Source organism: Bidens hawaiensis, unplaced genomic scaffold (genome assembly GCF_021521415.1).
Source record: "Bidens hawaiensis isolate Kalapana, Puna unplaced genomic scaffold, B.hawaiensis_p1.1 tig00003115_1, whole genome shotgun sequence".
NCBI classification, from domain to species: Eukaryota; Viridiplantae; Streptophyta; class Magnoliopsida; order Asterales; family Asteraceae; genus Bidens; species Bidens hawaiensis.
Genome location: NW_027491167.1, coordinates 1,034,263 through 1,052,770, shown reverse-complemented (window position 1 = coordinate 1,052,770; position 18,508 = coordinate 1,034,263). Strand labels below are relative to the sequence as shown.

Here is an 18,508-nt window from a genome sequence, read left to right as displayed (position 1 = left end):
ATGGAATCAGTTCAAATTCAATGTATTGGTTTGTGTTATAGGCTAAATTGAATATTGAAATCGGTTTTTGTTTAAAATTTAAAATTATATATGTTTCTATTTTATTTCGTTGGGTTTTTGAGTGTTTGTTTTCTTAAAACATGTAAGACCCGTTTTGGTAAATGACCCACCCAAACTGACCTAAAAAACCCACCCGTTGGACCCGAAATAAAACAACAGACAATAACAACCCTAATTATAATTCTAATTCTGCTTCAGTTGCTTTGCTGAACCATAACCAATAATCTCAAGTAAGTTACTTAGCATCATCAATCTTCTAGACTTTTGATTTATAATTCAATTACTTAGCATGAATAGTCTTGTTTGTTTAGTTCATGAAATTTTGTTGCTGATTCGATTCATCTTATAATTGCAATATTTAATCATGCCCACCACCTGTTTGATGAAATGTCTCAATGCTATTTATTTAGTACCACTACCTGTGTTTTTGCTCTTGCTGCAATCAAACAAACACTTATTGCTCAATCATAGCATTTAGTTACTGTGATTTTTTTCATGTTAGTGATATATATTATAATCCTTTAAAAATTACAACCCACCACCATTAAGACATCCACTGTAAGTTAAGTTACCATTCTTTTGAACACGAGAATCCGTAATGATGCTCCAGTTGCATAAAACTAACAGTTATGAAAAAATAAAAAAAAATCAACATTTGACAGTTAGTGACCAACCAATCGTGTACAGCATACAACTGAAATGTAAAATATGACAAGGGCCGGCCAGATTCATTCAAGGTCTTTAAACGTGAAGAATTAGTGACATTAGACTACGGTGATTACTATTGTGAGATATACAACTGAGACAAGTATATATAAACTCATTTCGTTTTTTTTCTCATAATTTATTCTTCTCTTTCGAACCATCCTATTTTGACCCGCCTAGTGAAAAATCCTGAATCTAAAACTGTGTTTGATAGGAGAAAAATATGAAAGAGCTCGTGACTTTTCAACTTGGGAGTTATGCTAATTTCATCGGTTCTCACTTTTGGAACTTTCAGGTAAATTTACACCTTTACTTGATACAACGTCTTTATACAAACATCATCTTGAATCCCTTAGTTATTTAACAATTATATCATTATGTGATGTTGTTTTGTTACGTGAAGGATGAATTGTTGGGATTATTTGAAGACCCCGAGGCTCACTTAGTCTTCAAGAATCAAAACCTTGATATGGATGTTCTTTACCGAACTGGGGAGACTCAACAGGTAAACTCACATCACCTACAACTGTAAAATACTTAGGGCGCATTCGTTTCGTAGAATGAAATGGAATTGGAATTGGAATTTACATAGGAATTGGAATTTAAAGGAATTGGAATTGGAATTGGAATTTAAACATTCCCATAGGAATGGAATTTGCTGGAATTGGAATCCCAATTCCATCTAACGTGTTTGGTTGGCCAATGAGTCGGAGGCAATCACTTTGACCCACTCTACCGACGAACCACAACGTTTTTGGACGACCCGGCCCGCTTTCGTTTTTTGTTGTTTCGTTATTTTTTCCAGTTTCATTTCGGTTCGTTTTTTTTGCTTCAGTTGGTTAGTTTATTGGGTTTTGTTTTGGCTCGGTTTCGGTTTTTTTGGTTCGTTTAGGTTGGTTTTTCGTTTTCTGTTTTCTTCGAGTTCATTTTTTTTCTTTTTTTTTGTTCAGTTTTCTGGGTTTCGGCCCGTTTCTTTTTTTTGGTTTGTTTAAGTCATTTTTTTCTATTTCTGTTTGGTTCAAGTTCTTTTTTTTTTTGCTTATTTTGTTCAGTTTTTTCGTTTTGTGTTTGGTTCAAGTTCGTTTTTTTTGCTTATCTTGTTCAGTTTCTTGGGTTTCGGCCCGTTTCGGTTTTTTTGGTTCGTTTATGTTGTTTTTTCCGGTTTCTGTTTGGTTCAAGTTCGTTTTTTTGTGCAGTTTTTTGGGTTTCGGCCCGTTTCAGTTTTTTTGATTCGTTTATGTTGTTTTTTCGGTTTCTGTTTGGTTCAAGTTTGTTTTTTGCTTATTTTGTTCAGTTTTTTTGGGTTTCCTCGCTTTCGTTTAAGTTTGGTTTTGGTTATCTAGTTTAGTTTTGTTCATTTCGATTTTGATTTTTGATTTCTTATTTGTTCTGTTTTTTTCAGGTCTGGAACTAAAACGAAACATCAAAACTGAACGGAAACGAAACTGGAAAAAACGACTAAAACGGACTAAAAAAATCGAAACCAAAACTAAACCGATAAAACTTACCAAAACAAAAAAACCAAAACCGAGACGGGTCGAAACGGTCAGAGTTTTCCCGTGGGCCGGGCTGGAAGAAATGGCCGGGGCGTCGGCGGACCGGGTCGGGTTGAGCCGAATTGACCCTGGCGTCAAACCGAACACAAACTGATGCGGGGTGCCGAACCGAATGCGAGCTGACCCGGGGCGTTGACCCAAACGCGACCCGACCCGGAGCATTGAGCTGAAAGCGCTAAGACTCGGAGCGTCGACCTGAATGTGAACACATCCGAAATGTCGACCCGAACGCGACCATGTTAGTCGCCCAATTGAAGATTTCATCAAATTTACTTGAATTCCTTCACATGATGGAAGGATTTAGAATCCCTTTGTTTAAAGGAATTTGAAGGAATTGAATTCCAATTCCAATTCCTTGTCAACCGAACACACCAAAATGAAATTAAGATTCCAATTCCAACGAAACGAACACGCCATGTCATGGGATTTTAATTCCAATTCCTTTGAATTCCCACGAATTCTGTGAAACAAACGCGCATTTATACTTTGATAAAGATTAAAGTCTTTCTTTATAATATGCATGTTGATATTGTAATAACGCGCAGGGCATGCCTACTTACACGCCTCGCTTGATATCGGTTGATTTTCAAGGTAATTGCCAAATTTTAAAATAAACAGAAAGTGACTCTTTGTTATCTTGCAATATTATAGATTCACAATATCGTTAGTTGTCTTGTAATCATGTTGATAATGTTTCTATTTTGTATTGCAGGATCTCTTGGATCTATGAGTTCACGTGGTACATTGTACAACAATAATCCATCTCCATCATCTAGTGTTGCCACATGGTAAAACTTTGTCTTTTTGTACTTTATTTTAACCATCATTTCTGTTAGTTTAGGTTTTAACAGTTCCTAAAGAACTCTCTATGCAACCGTACAGGGCGGGCAATGTTTCAACTCAAACATCTGAACCTCATAAAAAGAATCTGTTCTTGCAAAGGTTGTATGATGAAGGACAAGAGGTCAGTGAGATCGATAAAGCAAGTGAGATATCAGATACAGATGTAGTTAAATCTCTGGAGGACGGTGTTCAATATTGGACTGATTATTCGAAAGTTCATTATCATCCACAAAGTTTATTTGAGTTAAACGGGCTATGGATGGATTCTAAAGAATTTAACAACTATGGTATTGGTAGAAATACAGTATCTGAGGGTCAACAAGGGGATGAAATTAACGAAAGACTTCGTTTTTTCGTAGAAGAATGTGACCATGTTCAGGTATTATACTATTTGACAGCATGTAATTATTATTGTATTCTTTCTAAACCTTTTTATTGCAGGGAATTCAATTTATGGTTGATGATTCAGGAGGTTTTTCTGGTGTAGCTGCATCTATTTTGGAGAATATTGAAGACGAGTACACTAATGTACCTGTTTTACTGTATACTGTTAGAAGCCCTAATTCTTACAAAAACCTCACAAACCGGAAAATTTCCATCACAAATAATCTTCATGATGCAGTGTCGTTTTCTGCACTATCATCTTTGTGTAAAATGATTGTTCCTGTGGGCTTACCATCACTTAATGAAAGTAAGCTTTAACCAACTTATTTAATTCTTTCACATATCATTTGTTTGGTCACATAATATTTCAGTGTTTTCACATGTGAAGGCAGGGTTTCACAATACCTTAATGTTGAAAATGAAAAGCCCTATCAGTCTAGTGCGGTTTATGCATCTGCGATACACTCTATCAGTCTCCCCTTCCGGATGAAAAAAGTGGGGCCCACTGGCGAGTCATCAAACGTATCCGGTGCCATGGATATGTATGAATGTATACAAATGTTAGCAGCGCAAGGGAGGCAAAAGACTGTTGCTATTCTTGATACCGCAATGCCACCACCTTCAGTTGCTGGTATGTGTATATATATATATATATACACATGTATAATATGTATGTATCATATAGCCCCCACGCACATATTGTTTCTGATTTGGTGGGTTTATGAATACAGGTAGACGGTTCCAACAATCTTTGCTAGGCAACTTGCAACCGCTAACACCCGAAACTGCGCACGATGTGGATGACTCGCAAGCCATTGAATCCATGATAGTGCATGGAGCCCTTGGAGCTGGTATGAATTTAATCAAAATATGTTTTTGATTAACAAAATACAAAACACAATTATTCTAATTGACGTTTGGGATTTATATAATTTACACAGGAGATCAAGAGGTGTCGATTTCTGAAGTGAGAGAAGCAGTCGAAACAGAATATGAAAACATGTCATCAACAAGGCCGAGATTCTCTCATTTATCAGCATCCCGTTGTCCTCTTCCAATCCCGTTACCTTTTCCATCCATTTTTAACAACCTTGTGGGTCAGCGTGGCGATCGACTGCTAACTAATCCCACCGTATCAGGATCTTCTTTAAGGAGGGGACCACTTGATGTCCACTCGATCCCTATGGCAGCCAGACTGCGGTCCACCACTGCGGTTTTACCCTTCTTGGAAAATAGATTGGGGTATATTCGTAAATTTGGCATTGAAAGAGGATCGATTGGTGGCAACGTGCTTACAAGTTGGGGTTTTGGAAGGGAAGAGATTGAAGAAATTGGTGAAAATCTTTCTAAGATGGTTGTGGCACTTGATCCTCAACAAGGTTATTCATCTGATGATTCTGATTGAGTTCATGTATGTTTTTGAAGCATTACACTGAAATCATAATCGGTTCGGTTTGGTTGTAAACATGAAAAAGAAGACCGTTACATGGTTTCAAGTTTTTCAAATGCTAATATGAATCATGGAAGTTTGGTTTGGTTTTGATTACTTAATAGTTTGTTTATTCAAAATGTAGCATATAACAAAATAAAATATTATTTTAGTTTTTTACCTCCAATAACTCCAAACTGGCATATCAAGCATCTTGATTGCTCAAGTTATTGACAAAAAGTAGTAAACATAATAAAAATATTTTACTTAAATGGTTAACATGCAAGTGATCAAGCAAGGCCATAAGATTAGGAAGTATGCTTTAAACTTAGAACCCACCACAAAACAAATATTTTTTTTAAAAATAAGGTAAAATGGTGTGAACTGTTAATAATAAGATAGATTAATATGGACATAATTACAAAATTTAAGATCAAATTGGTTAATTAGTCAACTTATAAAAAATATGAAGGTTTTTTGATCTATGAAATATTAAAATGGGGGATTAAATTAAACATTAATTTTGGCTTTTAAGCATAACTAAAAATGGTCAAAATATAAATAAATGGAAAATTGGTTGAGATGGACGAATATGAAAAATTTTAAAAGTTTGTTGGTAATTGGTCAAATTCCGTATTTAATCGGATTTAAAAATGTTATGAATATTAATTAAGAATAAATTAAACGACAATAGTTATACTTATTTTTTTGGTCAAAATACGTATTTGAAATCATTAATGCTGGGACTCGGTAATAGTTAGCTTAAAAAATGCTTTAAGTTTATACATATTGTTTTAGTATTAAACATAAATTAAGCAACTTCTTATTATATTTTAATTACTAACAACTTATTATATTTCATCAACCTATGGTTGTTTATATGTTACCAAAAATTCACAAATAATTGATAAAAATTTTCAATAACATTGAAACATGTTAACAATCAAAACAAAGTTTGATCATATAAAAATGATAAGAATAATTTACAATATGTGTAAGTGTTAAAAGTTTATTGATAATTGGTCAGATTCCATATTTAATTGAGTATAAATATGTTATGCATATTAAGCAAAATTAAGCAACAAAGACTTGTATTTTAAGTAAGACTTTAAAGAAAAATCAAATGACTATCTTCATTTAAAATTTAGATATAAATTTGAAATCATTAATTTGTCTTTTAAAAGGGAATTCGGTAATAAAGTTGAAAAAACATTTTTTAAAAAGACCATTAAAAGGAAATACTCACACACATACCCATTGCGTATATTCGCATTACCTTGCTTGGATCATGGCCATGAATTCAAATAACCGATCTTGTAAAGCATTTCCCGTCTAGATCATGGCCATATATTCGCATGACTTGAATATAGGGGTGTTCATTATCAAATCGGAATTGAGATATTGATGCCTAAAACTGTACTTTTCTAATGTAATTTTATAGTTATTTTTAATTAATTATAGAATGAAGGTAGTAAAAAATTTGAAGTCTAAATATTTCTAACCTGTTTTAGAGTGTGTTAAAACCATTGATTGTATGACCTCTCCTATCCTTATGCCCATACTAGTTGGTTTACTTGTCGCTTTGCGGCGGGGTTGGGTGTAAGTTTTATATTTCCTTTTTTATGAAAGGTTAGCGACAAATTATTTGTTGGTTGCATATGAAACGGGTTATCTTTTTAATAAAAAGAGTAAATCTATGAAGTTCATAGTATATATAGTAACTACTACAAAGTTCATGGACAACAACGTGAATTTTATTAAAACTAAGTATAGTTATGTGAACATTTATATTTATGAAAAATAAAGAATGAAAACCGGTCAATTTAAGTGTCGAATAGACCTATAGCATTTGAATTCTCTATTAAAAAGTTTACTTGCTAGTGTATCTATGTAAAAACAAAGTTATTTGAACATTTATATTTATTTAAATAACAAATCATGTATTATTTCACAAAAACAATTCATCGAGTTTCATCTCGAGTTTTGTTGTTGATCATAGGGTGGAAACCGTAGAAAAATTCGGAAGGTGAATCTGTCAAATTGGATCAACCTTTGACGAGAAATCCTAATGTGGCCGGTTTATGAATCAAACCCATGTTTGAATTGAAATTGAGATACCGATATGAGTTCCTCCCATGTAGTTAGGTAGGGACAATCAATCTGGGAATCTAGGGTGGGTTTGAGGCACACATGTACTTTTCTATTTTTGTCCCAGCAGCATCTGGATCTGGGTTATCAACCTTAGGGGTGAGCAAGATAAGAGTCGGACCCTTGAAACCCAGTTACCCGACTCTTAAAACCCTTAATTAGACCCGAATAAATAATATGGGTCGGGTAAAGGGTATTTAAATTTCACCTTAAAGGGTAAAAGAGTTTCAAGGGTCCGACCCTTTTCCAAACCATTGACCAGTTTACTAGATAGATATACATTAGATTCACGATCAATTTATGAGAGGTTTGTATTTTATATATGATTCATCAGAAATTTCCCAACTATTAAAAAAAAAAATTAAAGGGCCATACTACTTAATAGAAACATATATATGGAAATCACTGAATTGTTCTCTACATGTAATTTATGAATGTAAATATTGTTTGCATCAGTTCAAATGGTTGATAAACTTTCGAATTTAGACTTTACTATGTTATTAAATGAAAGTATAATTGTTGTAGGATTCATATATTAAAGTCATATATGAGATACGCAACTAATAAATGTAAAAAATAAGATGTGATTAATGTCTTAAAAGGTAAATTATTGGACTCTTGAAACTCTTATTTATACCTGACCCTTTCATTGTTTAGAGGGCAGGGTCTCGGATCCACGTTTCTTCCTAAAAGGATAAAGGACCCAGGTAAAATATTAGGTAAAAGGGTGGGGTCTTACCGTTTGTACAATGCTAATCAACGGTTGTCAAAGATTCCCATCGGGCCAATAAAACTATTTGTGGTGTGGGCTTTCATTTTCTTCACTAAACTTAAAGAATGGGCCCAAACCTATTTCTAGGAATACCATTACCATATATATACTTTCTGTTTTCTTTCTAGGGTTTCATCTTCTTTAATTGCATTTGGAGCGTCAACAAGCACAAGAGCTCCGTCGGCCGCAAAGCAAAGGTATTTTCTGTGATATCTTAGCTTCTTTCATAATTATTTTGATACTTTAGTGCATTACGTATGTAATTTATTGGTTATTTATGTTCTCCGGTACAATTTCTTATTTTTTTCGAGCTTTTATCAGATATATCAATTTCGAATTGTTTTAGAATTTGTCGTTAATTTACTTGCTCAAATTTACTCTAGATCTTTTAACATGGAGGTACATCAATTGATATCAGTTCTCATAGAATAACAATTTAGATTTTTAACAGTTTGAATTTGTAAAATTTTATTAAAAAAAGATTAATTACACTTTTAGGGTTAGTTAACAGAACGCATTGCCAGCTTGTTATTTGGGTGCTAATCAGTTAAAGTTTAACATTTCAACACAACATTTTAAATTTCATATCAAACTCTATTTGCTTTAGAATTTAGAAGATATCTTTGTATTCTGCCTGCAACAATTTATCTGTATACATTGTTCAAGGTTCATAGTTAATAATAACAGTTAGATATTTACTATTTTGTATACATCATAGAAAATGTAATATGCTATTGTTGGTTGAACTTTGAAAATTGATTCAGGAAGTGAAATATGGATTCTCAAATCAAGCATGCAGTTGTTATTAAGGTAATGGGGAGGACTGGTTCAAGAGGTCAGGTGACACAAGTGAGAGTGAAGTTTCTGGATGATCAGAATCGGTTTATCATGAGAAATGTCAAGGGACCAGTCAGAGAGGGTGATGTTCTTACTTTGCTCGAGTCTGAGAGGGAAGCCAGGAGGCTGCGTTGATCATGTAAACCTACCTTCTGTTTTAAGTTTTGCTTTTAAAGACTTGTTTGATGTTCGCATCATTGCAATTTGATTGTAGCAGCTGGTTTCGGATTACTTGAAGTTGTACTTGTTTTATTTTGAATGGACTAGGTTTGCAGTATGTTTGGTTGGTGAATGATTTTATGCTTGAATCTAAATTTAGAGTATTCTGTTTTCTTCACATCATGTTATATTAGTTTTACAGCAATATTTAACTTCACAAACTGCGCTGGTTTTGAGGAAAACGAGTTAGGGGCAAAATTGGTGTTTAAAAAATAAGTTACAGCTTCTTTCTGGTTAAAACAAGTTTAGGCCAGAATGGAGTTGAGATTGAAATGATTGGTTTTGAAGAAAATTTTCAACAGATGCTCGTTCGTTGTGTTTTTATTTTGTGGTGTTGTCAGACTATCAGATTTTGTCAGGTGGTGGTGATAATAGTGTTAGCAGTTGGGATTCAAGTAGACGGTGTGTTGATGTAAGGTTTGTGGCGTTAATTGAGGTGGTGTTGGGGAAGATGAAAGATGGTTATGGACAATGGTTGGGTTCTTGCTTGGGTTCTTTTTAAGACGGGCAACGGTTGGACCAAATGTTGTAGGCGGTAGCGGGTGGCCCCCTGCCCTCCACATAAGCAGATGATGCCGGTTAATTCACAACCAATGTGCCAAAAGCTATAGCCCCTTGCTCCCTTCCCCGTTATTGCAATAGCGGGCCTAGTTAAGTGGGGTCCGCTCTTATAACCCACCAATTAAACTATTTATTTTTTGTTTAATTTGTTTTAACTTAACCTACGGTGCATTAGTGGGTTAGTGAGAGCATTTTCAACAGGCTACATTGCCCGAGGTCTGGATTTAAGGACTGTGGGTGAATTTTGGATTCAAGGACTTAAAGTGGACCTAGGGATTAGGGTCCTCTTTTTCACATAAACATTAATAATAAATTTTTATTGACGTTTGTGAAGGTTTAGTATTGTAGAAAAAAATGAATGATTTTTAATGAAGTTTCGAATATGATATTGAGCTAATGTGACGGTTTGTTAAGATGCCTGTGAATGGGTTGAGCCCAAGTGACGCTTTAACTAGCTCTTTCAGTTAGCATACGACACAACCTTAAGGCGGAAAGGACCCATACTTTTATAACTGATTTGATCAAAATCAAAATTAGTTATTATGATTCTTCCCAAAAAAAACTAGTATTTTGTTATGCTTTGATTTAACGTTAACCTTACCGAGTCGAACCAAAGTAATGGTAGTTCTGAGGATTGATTGTATTTCGTTCTTCTAGGTGATTTCATAGACATGGACGTGTCAGTACTGTTGATTAGCGCCAACCCTTTTATGTCTCTTATCTTGCTATCTTGGCATGGAAGTTAAAAGTGACATTTTTTTGGGTAAGGTTTTAGTTATGATTGTTTATTTATGCAATTATGAGGACCAAGGGTATAAAGAGAGGATATAAAATTTTAATAGAATTAATAAAACTGAAATCTGAACTATATATATTTTTTTATGCGTATTGTTTGCAAAATTGTTAGAATTAAAAGACCAATTTCAGTTTTATTAATATGTTTGGTTATTAAATAACTTGAGTTATAACTAATCAAACTCATGTAAAAGAATTCAACAAGAATTTCAATAGATGAAGGAATTCAATCAAAGCAAATAGAATCTTTGACTCTTGTACCACTGTCCCCACTCCCCATCTCCTTCATCACCGCGTAGGACTCACCACCGTCAATGGTGGTGGTGCAACTTGTAGCGGCGACAATAATGGTTGTGGCACCGAGGCTCATGGTAGGTTGGATGGTGATGGTGGAGACTGGTAGGTGGTTATGGAGTTGGTGCCAAAGGCAGGTTGTGACCCTCTGTGGAAGTGGCACAACATGTAGGTAGTGTCACGGTGATAGAATACCATTTATTTTTTTATTGTTACGTCATCCAGATTATTTGCAAATTCAAATATGACATAACTAGCTTTAGAAACCCGTGTATTTCACGAGATAAATTAATGAATAAATTACAATGAATAATTTAATATAAATAAAAAAAATAATTAAATCTCTTTATATTATAAAAAAATGTATTACAAATATAGTCATTTTATATCATCAAATATATATGAATTTTAAATCGATAATGAGTTGTTCTATCATCGGTATTCAATGATGAAGCAGTGCCACTGGAATCAACATTTAAAACAATGAGGCATTTCGATGTGAAAGATGTAGCTAAAGTGTTTTACAAAAATGTTATACATTCCATACCTGACCATAGACAATTAAGACAAAAAAGACACAAGATTTTTCTTTTTGAACAATTTTCATGTTGTCCTTATAAACTCGTTGTTGTCCAACTATCACAATAGTCTTATAATAAATATAAAAATGAAAAATTTTTCTATGATTTTTAAGATGAATAATTGTAAAAATAAAAATAAAAAAAAATTATTATAGTTTTCTTTAATATGAAGATGCCTAAAAAAATTGAATGTTAATGTACTCTTTAAACATAAATTCTTTTATATATACATTTCAATTTTAAGGAAAATATATTTATGATACGTAATTATTATATTAATATTTTTTTTATATTAAGTGTGTTTAAAAAAACAATTTATGGCATTAACAATTCAATCAATAGAGATTCACCAATTAATACGCTGAATTTATAATCAATACTATATTTAGAACCAATATTTTTTTTTATTTTCCATATATAGAAGAGAAGTGATTTTGGAGGGAATTTGATAATGATAATTAACCTCAAAATGCCATATGTTCAGAATTATTTTCTTTTATTAGTATTGGTAGATACTAATCTAAAATCCCTAGAGCCATTATCATATGAAAACCAGTCGCCTATAGCGAATTGCAAGAAATATATATACACGCGACTTGAATTAGGGCCAAACTACACAATACACACACTACTAACAAACTTAATCAAGCATAACTGACAAATCATTCTACTCATACGTAGTGGTGAAGCTTGGACGAGTTCGTTGAGGGGAGGGGGACTCAAAATGTATTTAAAAAAACTATAAGCGAGGGGGGTGGGGGCTCAAATTTGGGGAAAAAAACTGGTATATTTACACCACGTATACAAATTTTCGGGCGAAAAATGGTCAATTTAAACTCCTGTGTGAAAAAACCGGGGGAGGGGGTGGTGGCCTAGCTTTTTTAACAATTCTAGCTTTTTTTATTTTGTTTTTTTTATAAAATAAGCTTAACTTGGTGTTTGGTTTAGCTTTTTAAGCTTATGATTAATGATTATAAGCTTATATAAGCTAATTTGAAGAAGCTTACTTGAATATGGTTTTTTAGCTTATTTAAAGAAGTTTATTTGTGTAAGGGTGTAAGTTACTCATTTGTCTTTAAATGGTGGTGGATTAGTAATTATGAAACAACTTATTACTATAACAAATTTAAAAATGGTAGGTTTAACAACTTATTAAGACACATATTTAACTTGTAAATATATGCTAATCCAAACATTTGAAAGTAGCTTATCAAATAAATGAAAATAAACTATAAGCTACTTTAAAATATAGGCATGAGCAAAAAAATAAAAGCTAGGCCAAACACCCCCTAAGCTTATTCAAATAAGTTTAAAAACCATCTTCAAATAAACTTATATAAGCTAATAAGCATAAGATTAAAAAGCTAAACCAAACATCAAGTCAAGCTTATTTTGTAAAAAAAAAGCTAAAAAAGCTATAAACTTGATTAAAAAAGATAGGCCAAACACCCCCTAAACTCACATAAGCAACTTAAACACAGGTTGCTAACAAAAGTCATACATATGACTTTTTTAACAGTCTATACAGGAGGTGGTTCAAGTATAGTATCTATTATCTAATTCTCTAGTTATACTATATATTAAAAGAAAATGTATTACTACTAGAGTAAAGACCTTGGCAAGTTCAGCACCTTCAGTTTTAAATTGTTTCAAGTTAGTTTTAAAAGTTTTAAAACGTTTTAGCTTGATCCCTAATATTTTATTTCTTTAAACTTTGTTTAATTAGCAATTTAGCCCCTAAGGTTTTCATGGTTTTAAATTATCTCATTACATTTTTTTTTCTTTTTGTTATTATTTATAGATTTGAGTTATTGATTCTTTTATAATGGTTAACATACAAAATTTTAAATTTTTTTACCATTCATTATGACAAGTTTTTTTTAATCCGTGTCACGATATTAAAACGAATGTGTAGTCGCAATAAAGTATATAATTTTGGTTGAAAATGAAGTTGTATTCATAATACTATAATAGAGTGCCTTTTATGTATCGTAACTTGTAAGCTATATACCAAGTATCAGTTTTACATCGATACTGTAATGAGCCGAATCAATACTAACAATATTATTTGAATAAACTATTTTTTGTTGTTGTGTCAAAGTGATAGTTGTGTAATTTTTTGTATATCCGTGTTTAAAAATATGTTCCTTGAGCGTTGCATAAGACGATGTAACTATCTATCCGTAATTCAGTTTTTATATTGAGCATCTTGACGTCAGTCAGTTTCTATATTGAGCTTCTGACCTTTTGCTCCATTAATAATAATAATAATAATAATATTATTATTATTATTATTATTATTATTATTATCCAGTGAGCTTCTTCAGCTTCTAAGTTCATATCGTAGCTTTCCATTTTCACTTTGTACATTCAAAAGGAATTATCATCAACTAAAATTTTGAAGAAAATAGTTTGCCCGCCAGGTGTTCGACAAAATGCCTCAATAAAATAATCTTTGTTTTTGGTGTTTTGAGGAGGGGAGGGCAACGAGTGGTTGCTCTCCTCCTTCCCCTTTCGTTCGGGTGTTCATTCCTCAAACTCAACTCGAGTTTTGTTTTATTATTATTTTTCTTGGTGCGGTACGTGGCTACCGGGGTGTTTTGTTGTGCGGGGGTGGTATGACCGGGGTTATCGAGGAGGTTGTTTGGCCGTGTCCGTTTAGAGGCTTCCACTGTTGCCCGGATGGATTACCGGGGTCCAAGGGGGTTCGATTGGCCGCACATATTAAGCGGCTTCATTTGTCATCGGATGACAAGAAAGAGACCTTACGAGAGGCGATCTCGACGAATTTGGATTTGTTTATTTAGGTTGGTGAGGCTTTAAAGGTCTCGCGTAGGTGGATGTGTGGAGCGTGTATGGAGTCACATGCTCTCCGTCGGGGGTGCCATCATGATGACGAGTCGGTCTGGTACAAGTGTGTCACGGGAGATGTGGAGGAATTTATAGTGGGGATTGCGAAGCCACATGTTGGGAGGGAAGTCGTCGCGGTGGAAAGGGTGGAGGTGGATGTAGCTATCCTTGAGCGTGTCTTCACTCTTCCTATTACGACTGTTAAAAACATTCCTCATAGTTGTCGTATGGCTTTTTCCCAAGCCTTAGTGGGTGCTCTCGATAAGGTGGCGGCTATGCCAGAGTCTGTTGAGGCGTGGGTGAAACTTTTGTTGTTACCACGTTGCACATTACGAGTTTTCAGACCCTCTAATAGTCAGCAACGCAGGTCTGGCAATAGAAAGTCTGAGCAATGCCGAATTATTCAACGGTCGCTATCCGCTTGGGGTGACCGTGACGGTTTCTTTGAGCTCCTTATATCGCTTTTTGACCAACCCCTTGGGGATGCCCCGGGTGGTGATGCGTTTGTCCCCGAGTCTGACAACGCCGGGTTGGGCGCCAATGTTAAACAATGTTTGCGGAAAGTTGCGGACGGACATTTCACTGCTGCGGTCAAGGTATTATGTTCTTCAGGGGTTGCACCTTTCGGTAAGGATACTTTGAACGCTTTGTTGTCTAAGCATCCCATCATGGCGCCTCCGATTATGCCTGCTTCCTTACTTTCTGAGTCTCCCCTTGTCGTGGACGTTGATAGTGTGCTTGGGTGCATTAAATCTTTCCCTAAAGGGACTTCGTGTGGGCGGGACGGTTTGCGAGCCCAACACATCTTAGATGCGTTGTGCGGAGAGGGGTCTCCGATTGCGGATGGTTTGCTCAAGGCTATCTCTGCGGTGGTTAATTTGTTTTTGGGGGGAAGGTGTCCTAAAGTGTTGGCAGAGTTTGTTGCGTCTGCCCCACTTACGCCGTTGCTTAAACCGGACAATGGGATTAGACCTATTTCCGTTGGGGCCATTTGGAGGCGGTTGGTCTCTAAGGTGGCTATGAGGGGTGTCGGGAAGGAGATGGCTAAATACCTAGGCGACTTTCTAAAGAGTCCAAATTTGTAATTTTTGGACGTGTAAAAGTTAACTTTTATTATTTTACAAAAACGTAGTGCAAGTCTGAATTGTGGGGTCTGCTGTTAGGCTGTTTTGAAATTATCATAACTCATAAACTACAAGACCAAATGGGTTAGTTCCACTTCTGGAAGTTAACATATTGAGTTAAGAATCTAACCCAATTGGTCTTACATTAATAGAATTTACCATTTAACGGGAATAACAAATATCATTCTGTTGCGCACGATTTTGACTGCTGTGAGTTTACTGTAATCTTTTGGTCTTTGTGAGAAAACTATGTGGAATAAAAATACAATAAAAATAGTACTGGAAACCTAACTCATGTGTGCTTTTGTGATGATTTTTGGTGAATTAATTGATATGTTATGATCTAATGAATAGAGTAATCTTTCAAGTAGAAATCTGTCTTGATAAAACTAGTTGCTGAACTATGTGAAAATACATGAAACGTGTTTGTTAATAGATAATTGCCATGTTTTGACTAAATTGCCCTTGCGGGGAGATAATTTACTAGTAATGTACAATGTTAGTATTTGATGCTTAAGTAGTTGTATACACATGTAACGTGTCACCAATGTGTTTGTCGAGTCACACATAATTCACAAACGAAACACGAAACGTATCTCATGCATAGGTATTATGTGCCGAGTCTAAAGACTCAATAGTAGCTTAAATACTTAGAGAATCTCATTTTTGTTTTAGAGCACTAGTGAGGATTTTCTTTGACGCGCATCTCTCGGATTTGTTTTTGAATTCTTCGCAAACAGTGAGTTTCACGTTCCCCTTTTACTCTTTTAAACGCTTTTTACTTAGGGGAGATAACATACTCCAAACACTTTAGATTTTGTTATTGGTTATATATCGCTTGTAAGGCTAAGTGGCAAACTAAACAACTAAAGTCCTTCATAACATAGAACCATTTAGTATTTGTATAATAGCGAGTCACTGTTGAGTAGTACTATTGGGTTTGACAAACCCCACCCAACTCTAAACTCGACTGTAGGTCGAGTGGGTGTAATCTTGGCTAACACATTACCATGGTCGTGGTTGACATGGTGGAAGGCATATGATAAACAGTCAGCTTCGGTGTCGAACACTTAGTTATACTTGTTTTATAGGCTAGCTACCTATTGATATATAATTGACTTAACATTATTTGGTAATGCAAACGCAAACACTTAAACATAAACGTTTTCCTTTATTTATATATGTGAACTCACCAACCCTGTGTTGACACTTTTAGTATGTTATTCTCAGGTAGCCGAGGCGGGCGCGCGGTATAGGGACAAGCATTTCATTGAACACTATCGTTTTAAAAACTTGCTTTTAAACTCTTATTAATTTGGTTTTAAATCGTCCTGCGTGACGCAACACTTGGCTTATGATTTACGCTTCCGCATTCATTAAACTTTAATATTTGTGGTTTAAAAACTTTGAATATGATGTTTGATTATAACTAATGATTCCGATCCTGTTAGTTCACAGCCTCGGACGGTAAAACTCCGTTAGTGGATTTTGAGGGTGTGACACTGTTGATTTTCCAATGCCTTCAACTTAGTAGATAGGACGACCCTTCTACACGAGGTACGGAGTCGATGTCCTTCTATTTCTCTTTGGGTGGATTTTTTATATGGGCAGTCGGCTAGGTTATATGTGGGTGATACTTACATTAAATCCACCACTGGGGTTCAACAGGGGGACCCTCTTGGGCCTATCCTTTTTGCCTTAGTTTTGCACCCACTTGTTCACCAAATCAGAGATCGGTGCAAGCTTCTCTTTCATGCTTGGTACTTGGATGATGACACGATTATCGGGGATACTAGAGAGGTGGCGAAAGCATTAGATATTATCAGGTCTGAGGGGCCTCGTTTGGGTCTTGAATTAAACGTTAAGAAAACAGAGTTATTTTGGCCAACATGCAATGGGGTGAAGGTTCAGGAGGGGTTGTTCCCTTGTGGGATTGGAAGGCCGGTGATTGGCGTGAAACTCCTTGGTGGTGCTGTAAGCCGGGATGCGGGGTTTATCAGCAGTTTGGCTATGAAAAGGGCATCTAGCGTTGTGGAATTGATGAGCTGTCTCCCAAGACTTCGGGATCCTCAATGCGAGCTTCTTTTGCTTTGCTCATGTATGGGAGTCGCCAAGCTTTTGTTCGGTTTGAGAACGTGCCAACCTATGTATGTGGGGGAAGTTGTTTCTATATTTGACAATGGTCTTCGAAGGGTGATTGAGGACATCGTGGTTTGTGGAGGTCCGTTCTTTGGGGATCTCTAATGGAGGTTGGCATCACTTCCGACCCGTTATGGGGGTTTGGGTCTCTGTTCGGCCGAGGATGTATCTACATATGCTTTTGTGGCTTCGAGAGCACAGTCGTGGTGTTTGCAAGACCATATTCTTCGGGGTTGTGATATTTATGGGTTGGACTCTGATTATGGGTGTGCGATGGATCGTTTTCGTACTTCACTTCCAGATTTTGATCTTAGCGGGTTCTCTAATAAAGACACCGCCCCCGCCCCCCTAAAGCCCAACATGTTGTAGCGAGTGCCTTATTTAGTGAAATCGTCAAGAGTTTAGAAGTGAAGTTTGATCTATCCCCTCGCCAAAAGGCGGTGTTTGAATGCCTTCGGGCTCCTCGGGCTCAGGATTTTCTAACGGCCATCCCCATTGAAGGATTAGGCCAACGTATGTCGGGTTTGGAGTATCGGGCTATCCTTAAGTACCGGTTAATGATCCCTATGTTCCCGACTGATGAACCTTGCCCAATTTGTCGCAAGGTCTGTTTGGATTCTTTTGGTGACCATGCGATGCATTGCAAAGAATTGTATGGCTTTAAATACAGACATGATTTGGTTAGGGATGTTCTGTGTGATGTTCTTAAACGGGCAGGGATTTCCGCTAAAAGGAGGCCCCTGTTAACTTTCTCACGGATCCTCTTGAAGGGAGGTCCACTTTACGACCAGTTGATATTCTTGTGTTCGGGTGGACAGGGGGGAAACACGCCTGTGTGGATATTACAGGAGTGTCTCCTCTTGTTGGGCTCAGGGACCGTGGGTTTGTTGTGGGTCAGGCTGCGTTGAAGGCTGAATCGGGCAAAGTTGTTAAACACGAGAAAACTTGTTTAGATAATCAACATGTCTTTCTACCATTTGCCTTTGATACATTTGGTTTCCTGGCCCCAGAGGCTGTGAAATTTTTGAGTAGGGTTCAGCGCGTCGTACACGGGACCTCTTCAACTTCTAGGTCCCAAAATTTCGTTTTTAGCAGGATTGACTTTGCTATTCAAAAGGGGGTTGCGGCACAGCTTGTTGCCCGTTTGCCTGCCACTCTATTGTAATCGTTTTATAGGAAATTATAATGAAATCCGTAAGTGTTTCCGAGTT

General features: G+C 35.8%; 1 protein-coding gene and 1 pseudogene across 3 annotated transcripts; both read left to right on the top strand.

The window, feature by feature from the left end:
• Positions 1 to 909: 909 nt before the first annotated feature.
• Positions 910 to 5,186, top strand: LOC143622305 (uncharacterized). 2 transcript variants are annotated; one of them, XM_077093491.1, is made up of 9 exons: positions 910 to 1,060; positions 1,169 to 1,270; positions 2,867 to 2,912; positions 3,034 to 3,109; positions 3,204 to 3,543; positions 3,606 to 3,855; positions 3,937 to 4,179; positions 4,280 to 4,399; positions 4,490 to 5,186. In XM_077093491.1, exons 1-9 carry the CDS (start codon positions 989 to 991, stop codon positions 4,951 to 4,953), a joined length of 1,713 nt encoding a protein of 570 aa, XP_076949606.1. In that variant the 5' UTR covers positions 910 to 988; the 3' UTR covers positions 4,954 to 5,186. The 2 variants fall into 2 exon arrangements, with proteins under 2 accessions (XP_076949606.1, XP_076949607.1); XM_077093492.1 differs by having other exon boundaries at positions 3,937 to 4,183; positions 4,284 to 4,399.
• A 2,782-nt stretch (positions 5,187 to 7,968) lies between these two features.
• Positions 7,969 to 9,011, top strand: LOC143622256 (small ribosomal subunit protein eS28x pseudogene; annotated as a pseudogene). Its single transcript, XR_013151665.1, has 2 exons — positions 7,969 to 8,094; positions 8,662 to 9,011. The product of XR_013151665.1 is annotated as a small ribosomal subunit protein eS28x pseudogene (transcript).
• The last annotated feature ends 9,497 nt before the right edge of the window (positions 9,012 to 18,508 follow it).

Excerpts from the sequence above, each read along its gene's own strand:
- LOC143622305 (XM_077093491.1), top strand. The coding sequence starts at position 989 with ATGAAAGAGCTCGTGACTTTTCAACTTGGGAGTTATGCTAATTTCATC. Across the intron at positions 4,180-4,279 it reads GCCACCACCTTCAGTTGCTG|GTAGACGGTTCCAACAATCT; the intron begins GTATGTGTATAT and ends TTATGAATACAG. Across the intron at positions 4,400-4,489 it reads GCATGGAGCCCTTGGAGCTG|GAGATCAAGAGGTGTCGATT; the intron begins GTATGAATTTAA and ends TAATTTACACAG.